The sequence below is a fragment of the Egretta garzetta genome, unplaced genomic scaffold (genome assembly GCF_000687185.1).
Source record: "Egretta garzetta isolate BGI_Z169 unplaced genomic scaffold, ASM68718v1 scaffold284, whole genome shotgun sequence".
NCBI classification, from domain to species: domain Eukaryota; kingdom Metazoa; phylum Chordata; class Aves; order Pelecaniformes; family Ardeidae; genus Egretta; species Egretta garzetta.
In genome coordinates, this window is record NW_009259498.1 from 35859 (window position 1) to 44604 (window position 8746).

At 48.9% G+C, this 8746-nt stretch overlaps 1 protein-coding gene across 6 annotated transcripts in view; it reads right to left on the bottom strand.

Annotated features, from left to right (window-relative positions):
• ZC3H18 (zinc finger CCCH-type containing 18) overlaps positions 1-8746 on the bottom strand; it is a 49426-nt gene that overhangs the window by 19232 nt on the left and 21448 nt on the right. For all 6 annotated transcript variants that reach the window (XM_035892975.1, XM_035892974.1, XM_035892973.1 and 3 more), the window contains one exon: positions 8477-8746. This exon is cut by the window's right edge and continues 1 nt beyond it. In XM_035892975.1, the coding sequence (XP_035748868.1) occupies positions 8477-8746 (270 nt within the window). The remainder of the gene's footprint in view (positions 1-8476) is intronic.

The window sequence follows — 8746 nt, forward strand, 5'->3', positions numbered from 1 at the left end:
TCGGGAGATCATCTAGTCCAACCCCCCTGCTAAAGCAGGTTCTCCTAGAGCATGTTACACAGGACTTCGTCCAGGTGATTAGGGGCTAGCAGCCCACGAAACACTCAGTGTTTCAATCAAATTTACTCCCGCGTACTGATAACGCGCAGTTGCCGGGATGAAAGCGGAGGAAGCTGCAAGGCTCGCAGAGGAAAGCCCGCTGAGAAGAGGCAGCCAGCCTGCGGCTCCCAGCCCAGCCCAGGCAGGAAGGCTGCTCAGCGCCACGCCGAATACGATAGCTGCTCATGGGCGCTGCACTGCTGGGTGGGCTGAGCGATGTATTCGACCCAGGGAAGGGGGAGGCTTTCTCCTGACTTCCACTCTTCCAACTGGGTCTGGAAGAGTAGAACTTAACTTCTCGTCTTGTGCTGGATCTGGTGCTTGTTGGAGCTCTCCGTGTGCCAACTCAACTCCTTAATTCAATCGGGGGGGCGGGGGGGAAAAAGTGGTTTTCTGCTAGGTCAGCGAGTCCAACCAGCCCATGGCAGGGTTTGAATAACTGCAGGAGCTGACCCACGGTGGAGAGAGGAGGGATGGAGAGAAGCAGCCTGGCTGCTTCGGGGTGGTGAGCCATGAGACCAGCTCACGGCGCTGTCCATGAGTTCATCCTCAGCCCAGCACGATTACCCAGGCTGCCGGCAAACCCAGCGCGCTTTGGCACAGAGAGGGGCTGGCACGAGTGTCACACGCTACCAAAGCACACGTGTGAATCCCGGTCTCCTTTTTTCACCATATTCCAATTTTTAGGAAACATTTGAAATCTTTGAGAATTAACTCTCTAAGTAGGTAAGCCTATGGCACGAGGTTTAAAAAAAAAAAAAAATTACAGAGGGAGTAAAAGACTGACAAGCCGGATTGATCAAAAGCAGCTTAATTTCCTTCCAGAGCCCTGAGGAGCAGCATCCTGCGTCACCAGGGCACGAGCAAGGTCTGCAGAGCTCAGCTATTTCCGAAGCCCATTTTAACCTTAAAATAACTAAATGCTTTATTTTCCAGAACGAACACCTTAATGCATATTTGGCTGGAATTTAATTACAGCAATCAAGCGGAGAACTGAAGCTGAACGTGGCTTTGGCAGCGAGAGGAGGAACAAAGGCAGATCCAGCTGGCAAGGCAAACTGCAGCCTAGGTCAGCCAGCTCCCAACTGCACGCGCTCCCGCTCCCAAATAAACCCCGTCTGAAGCGCGTCACTGAATTCGGCAAGAATTTGGAGGGGGGAAAAGCAGAGCCACACAGCTCAAAGTTTTCCTCCTCACATATTATGCACATGACGCCGAAGCATTTCTAATCTTAAGCGGGGAAAATAAGCTTCCTGGGGTAAGTGCTTCCTTCCTTCCCCCTCCCCGTGGGACATGGCTCCCACAGGTAACGCAAACCTTATCACCCACGGTCACCGGTGACGTCAGCCAGGCTCCAGGGCTACTGTTTTGGCCAGCAGTTACAGCGCAATTTTCTGAAAGAGGAAAGGCCACCGATGATTTAAAAGCCTTTTTGTTTCTTGCAGGAAAGCAAGCGTTACGTCAACAGCCCCGGCGCGAGTTTTCCTTTGGTGTCAGTGGAATTTTCCAGAGGAAACGGACTCGAGGAACGACTGGAGCCATGTGCCAAGGCAGCTGTGAAGGGACCTGCAATTGCTGCAAAAGAAACTCCAGCAGCGTGCATGCACACCGGAAGATTTTTCCCATCTTGGCACAATGAAGCCACTCATGTGGCTGGAGAGGGACAATAGCTCCTGAAAGCCACCTACGTGTGGCTGTGCAGGGAAATGCTGAACCTCGGAGCCGGTGCTAATTGATCTTGGTGAAATACTAGCAAAGGATATGCTTTTCTCGAGACGTTTCAATTTGAAGCAGAGTTATCAGTCACTTAAAAAAAAAAAAAAAAAGAAAAAAGAAAAGATTTCTTCAAAGCCTGATGGGTAGAGGCTTTGAAATTAAATAGTGGAGATAAAATCTGAACCTACAGTATGAAATCATCACAGCAGGTAGATAACCGTATCTGAGACGTGATCTACCCTAAGGGCTGAGCATTTGATGCCTTGAGAGCCTCCTCTAAATGAGAGGGACCTGCGTGCAGCGATTCTGCCCCGGTCTTTGCAATGTTTTAATAAAATCCAGTGTGGGAGATCTCTCCAGCAATTCCGACTCTGAAATGCCAACGAAAAACACATTCCTTGAGATCCACATCTGAGTCACTCGATGCCCTTCATCTTGATTTAGGGTTACGAAACCCTTCTCCTTTTACTGTGGAAGCGGAGGCAGAACCTCAAGAACCATGAAGACCAACGAGAACTCCACTCAACAGAAATGCTTTGCGGAGAACTTTGAAAAGTTTTGCTGATTTGGTTCGCGGAGAGATTTTACTATCGCGAACTTCCCAAATGAACTGGGAGCATAAATGAAAACGAAGCCGTCTAACCAGATTCCATTGCTCTGTCTGGAAGCAGCACCACAAAAAATGGGGATGTAAACAAGTTATTATAATGTTTATCACTGCGGTGTTACCCTACAGGGCACTCGACTGTGAGTCCAAAGAGCTGCATAGCAGCACGGGGCATGTTCTGTACGTGGGGAGAAGGGAAATCCTCTTCTGGGTGATGCTGCAGTGTGTAGCACCGAAAGCAGCGTGGCAGATCCGCTGTGTGCAGGAGGAATAGAGGTCCGGCTCAAGCCTTGCTTCATCCCAGGAAACCCAACAGCCTGGGGCCGCTTGCTTCTCTTAACTCCCTGCACTCCCAAGAAGCCGCCCAGGGAAGGTGCAGCCACCCGGAGAGCAAATCTGTACCTCCTGACAGTCTGCTTTTCCCCCCCTCAGTAACTTTTCATGGATGTTAAGACTAATTCAGAGCACGCCAGGGTCTTACTGAAGCCCAGCTTGAAACCTGTAAGAGCACACAGCCGTCTGTCCTGCCTGCTCTTCCTCCCACAGCAGGGCAAACAGGAACAAATGGAGGGTTTCTTGTAAGAAACACCTGACATTTCCACAGGGAAAAGTAAGAGAAGACAAAATCCACCAGGCTACTGCACCATCTTTATGCAACAGGATGAGATGCTATTACCAAGCCCACCAGAACACCTAGCTCTATTTGAGCCCCTACACTCAAAAAATAGGGAGCAAATCCGGCTGGCGACACGGGGAGACCACCAGAAGCTGTCAGGAAAGACAACAAAGACCCCGGGACATTCAGAACTACAGATTCTTCCAAAAAACGAGTTCAGTCGGTTTGTGATCACACACATACACACACACAATCATGAATCACTCCATTTGCATTGCCTTACTTTTGCCACTCCTTTATCTAATCAACCTCATTCCAACACTTTCTAACTTGCAAGCCCTGGGTAACCTGCATTCATTGCTTTGACTCCAGGTTATCCTGCTCGTTAACGTGCTCACCCCAGAGATTAACAACGACCTGCTACAAAAACAGTTTGAGCTAGCTCGAAAAAATAACGCAAGGGTGAGCTGTGCCAAGAGCACACGTAACCTTTCGTCCCAGGGTCCGCGGCATTACAGAGCATCTCACAGTTGAGGGCTACTGCCACCTCAACAGACGCTGGAAAGAAGCACAAACACTCTTTGCTGGAAGGGTTTTAGGAAGGATTTATGATTTGCTACAGAATAGCTGTCCTTTCTGACATTGCTTTGAATTTTACAGTGTCCTGACTTGCAGGTGTTATTTTTATTTTTTTAATGGCTGCATAAGTGCACTCCATCAATAATCTCCAGCCCAGCTGAAGAAAACTTCCTTCCAAAAAACTGTCGTGTGTGCGATAATCACAGAGGATGGTTCACTGGGACACTGCTCCTTCCTGGCAGCTTTGGAGCTGCTGTCACCTCTTGTCCGGACTCTGGAACATCTCCGAGGACAACAGCCTCCTCCTCCTCAGCCTACTTGGCACCAGCGTTCCACAGAATTTGGGGTCCGTATCACAGGCCCTAACCAAACTCGTCTGCGTGGAAATAGCTTTTAGGTCAGACTTCAGGACAAACCTCCTCAAGAACCGGCAGTGACAAATTTCTCACCTGAAGGTTCATTTTGCCGTGCTGCTTCTCACCAGGGCCCATAGCAACCCCTGCAGGGGAAACCGGGGTGGGAAAGAAACCTATGGCCACCTCACGGACCTGCGGCACGGGATCGCTGCTTCTTCATCCTCTTTGCTTGGTTGACAACAACCTAGTGCTACCCCAGCGATACCGATGCTACTGCCCTCGCCAGCGGGTCCAACTCCTCAATGTCCCTCAGTGCTTTAGAAACACCACCGCCAACAGGTCCCACAACACTAACGGCATTGCTTAACGTGCTTCTGAAACAATCAGATTCACTCGGATGATGGCGGGATAAAGACCTATGCAACAATAGAAGGATTAAAGCAAATTACTATTTCTGAGTGCAGAGCCTTCACTCGCAGCTGAAGACCAGCAGCCCGGCTAAGAACAGCTTGCACTGCTCTAAGTCTCTTCAAAGAAAATATTTCATGCCACTTCTTTATCCCTGAAACGATTTGCACAACAGCGAGCTAGACTGCCAAGATAGAGATATAAAGCAGAAATTTTTGCACTCAGCAAAATCAGTCACAGCCTGGGGCATCAGAACTCGTTCTGGAGATAGGAAGCACAGGGACAGACAGCCAAGTTATGCCTCTAATTGATCATAAAGTGTCCTGGCTTGTTTAAGTGTTCGAAGCCTGAGGAGGGAGGAGGAGGAACAACAATTTTACTAGCATTGCAATCTCAGATTATAAACTTCTTGGAGTGCTCATCTTAAGCTTGGGGGTAAAAAACCAAACAAATCCAAAGCATAATTCAAAAAAAGTCCAATCCACGTGTGACAATCCTACTTGAAGCCCAAACAGCCTCTCTTTTAAAAGGTTCAAGAAGAAACATTTGCCACCGAGTCCGTTAGGGTTTATAATCTTTGTTTGTTGTTAAATTCTAATCCTCCTCATCTGTAAGCAAGCAGCGATGCCAGGAAGTCCTCTGGCTTCTCTGTGTTATTAGCCTTAACTGCTCTGCTGTTGTTTAGAGATCGGATTAAACCTTCCTGCTTTCAATATAATGGAAAGGGAATTGGAAAGGGAATTTGTTTTCATGTTCCTGCCTATTTGCTTTTCGAGTTTTCTTTCATCCCTTTCAACTCTGCGTTCTGTATGTCATCGTTCGTTCCTTCCTCCAGCCTCTCCTTGAGGGAGCTCGTATGCTGATGGACAGACCGGCAGCTACCTGTAATTACAGACATCCTCAGCTCTGCCTTTGGCAAAGCTCGGTGCTGGTTACACAACCCCTGTGGAGCAGTTTTCCAATCTTCCCAGCTCATTAGTAAGGGAAGAGCAGGGCGGCGTGGGCTCCGGCTGGAAGCGGCGCTGCCTTTGGTGCAGGAATGTTAACGGGCAGCTGCCTGCAGCCCGGCGCGCGCCAGCCCCCATCGCCGCATGACGCCTGGAAAGGCCGGACTTGCCAAAAGCTGGGATCTAGTGATTAGGGAAAGCCCAGAGTCTATAAATAGATCCGCAGGTGAGTCCTACACCACTATCGTGCATCCTGCTGCCCAGGAAGCGCGGAGCAAACGCAAGCATTTTACACATTAAACAAACTTGGGAGCGGTTTAATCCCAAGGTGCCAAACCTGACCCCCTGCAGCACGGCAGGAGGGCATTTGGAGGAAAGGTGAGATGCTTTGATCCGCGGCACTGCCACGAGGAAGCTTGGAGCCTGTCAAAAAGGTTACGTGGGACAAAACGGCGCTGCCCCACAGCCCACGCGGTGTAGGGAAACACAAACTGCTGGACGAGGGATGCCTTCTCCAAGGGAAAACAAGCTGAATTATGCTTTCACTTTGTCAAAAAGCTTTATCAAAGCTCATTTCTGCAGCTTTATTTTCTCTGCAAACACCCATACCCCTGTAAATGCTGTAGTAAGAGCGTTCATGGGTTTCAACAGCGGGAACTGAGGTCCCATTAAGAGTACTTGGAGAGCTGCCTTCAACAACGCAGGGCTTGTGTGTTTACTGGTAAGGACTCCCATTAATTCCACTCTCCTCTAGGAGATGCTGCGTGACCTAAGATTATTTTTTTTTTTTTCTTTTTTTTTTTTTTAGATTTTAAAGCTTCCCGCTCAGTATACGAACTCCCTATTCGACACAAAAATTACAAACGCTTCTTGCCGGCAGCTTTTGAAGCCCCGCCGCACAAATGAAGCCAAAAGCAAGCCCTGCTTGCTGTCCCCTCTCTCCCAGCTCTCTGCCTGTCCCTACCACTTGTGTTACAGGACAAAGCTGAGGACACCTCCAACAGCAGGTTCTCTACGATCCACTTCTAGAAAGAATAGCAGACTTAAAAGAAAAAAAACCAAAGAGGCATATCAAGGACCGTTGTTCATTTACCAAGACTCGCCTGAAGAAGCCAGTTTTAGAGATCCAAGGGGCATCCACAGGTCCTTTAAGGGGTGCTTATGTCAGAGAGGGGGCACGGGAGGGAAGCAGGGAATCGGTATCCACAAAGGATATTAGCATATTGGGAAAAATTTCTTCACTGAAAGGGTTGTCAAGCACTGGAAGGGGCTGCCCAAGGAAGCGGTTGAGTCCCCACCCCTGGAGGGGGGACTCTAAGCTGGGTAGATGTGGTGCTTGGGGATGTGATTTAGTGGTGGGATGGCAGGGTTAGGGTAACAGTTGGGCTTGGTGAGCTTAAAGGGCTTTTCCAGCCTCAACGATTCTATGATTCTAAAGCACGTAACATCACAAACGCTGTAAATCCCATCTCTCGGCTCACACAGATGGTTACACGGGGCGAGATGGATCTAAGATTGGCGAACACGGCCATCGCTCCTATCCAGCAAGCCTTGGGCAGCACTACCAGCAAAAGGTCTCCCACAAAGCCCTGCCCATGACCCAGCACGGGTGTCAAGGGAAGGAGCACCAGCAGCCTCAGCCTTGCGTGCAGTGATCCTGGTCATGGTGACTGTTAATGACTAACAACCGGAGCTGCTAATCAGCTGATGTCACTTTCATCATCGTCGTCATCGCCATCACATGGTTCTGGACAGCAAGATCTCTTCCATCACTAACCCAACAAGCGCACAAACCAACAGCAAATGTGGTAATTAAATTATGGCTGTAAGTGAAGACCGTAATTAAATGAGGCATATAATTAAAAGTATTCCTATAACCACTCTGACACTGCTACTGTACCAAAGCGCTCACACGACACCTTCCAACTGTTCTGAAACTATGACTTCCTTTTGGAAAAAAGGGTCGTCATCAAAAAAAATCAGCTTTCTTTCCAGTAATGCAAACAAAAACTGCGTCAGATTCAAGACTAAACCCTGCTCCCACCTGAAACCACACGATTCCACGTGGCACCTTGTTCCAGGCCTTCTTAGCTGCGTTCTTCATTAAAACACACTCTTCCTCACGCTCATGGTGTTTCACACCTTCCTCTAGTGCTCAGGAAACACCACAGACATCATGCAGAAGGAGAAGCTCCAATGTGCCTTGGGAAACAGCTTCCCTGCACCCCTCTTTGCCACAACACACACATAGACACGCTTGTAGGTCCACGTGTTACTATCTGCCACTAGTTTCTAAGACACTGACACTGCTCAGCTTTCCTGGAGATATCCTTCTGAGGGAAATTTGATACTTTTCTCCTATTCTGAACCAAAAGATGCCGTGACATTAGAAATTCCCATAAGACAAATTCTATATTCAGCTGGGAATTTATACACTGCTTTACAAGTATGCCCAATACACAGTGTCCTGGTAAGACATGGTACTTAAATAACTGGCAGAGAAAGAAAATAGGATTTGCTTTTGAAATTCCTAGACTTTTAGTCTGTCTGGTTCAATTTTCTCTTTCACACAGGTCAGAACAAGGATTTTCATAAAAAATGGGCAAAGGCAGAAAACCTGACTCCACACTGCAATTCCACCATAACACCTAGCAGAGATTCATTTCAAGGCACACAGTGCCTTCACCTTTTCCAGCCTCCTTCAGGAGTTCTACTTCCTAAGTCTCCAGATAAGTTTGGTGTCCACAAACTCCCAAACCAGCCCTGGTTCTTGTCAAAGGTCATTTGTCAAGGCCTCAGAGGGAGTCGCCAGGACTCTCTCAGCACTGGGGACTCAGCCAACCCCCCAAGACGTACTCTAGCCTCAAGGGAACAGGGAGAAGCTGAACATCTCCATACCTACAGGACAGATGTGCTCCTCCTTTCAGAGTCAGGTTATGCACGCTCGGTTCTTACCGATGTTTTAGCTCCACTTAGTGGCCAGCAAGGCTCATTTACAGCGTTGCCTTCCTCTTGAAACTACCGCTTTACTCAAGAGTTACAGACAGTAGGGATCTTCGCCACCGTGATCAGCGTCAGCCTGGTTTGTGACCCACAGCTAAAACAACATCAACTAAAATACCAAGTCTGAATTCCAGCAAACACTTACCTTGGTAGCAGCGGGGACCGGGGCTTTGGTTTTTCTTTCTCCTTTTCACGTTCCCTGTCCCTGTCCCGGTCTCGGTCCCTGTCCCGGTCCCTGTGCTGCCTGTCTTTTTCATCTCTCTTCACTCGTTCTCTCTCCCGTTCCCATTCTTCTTTCCGCCGCTGGCGCTCCTTGTCACGCTCCCGTTCCCTCTCTCGTTCTCGCTCCCGCTGGCGCCGCTCTCGCTCCCGTTCTCGCTCCCTTTCGCGTTCCCTCTCGCGTTGTCTGTTCTCT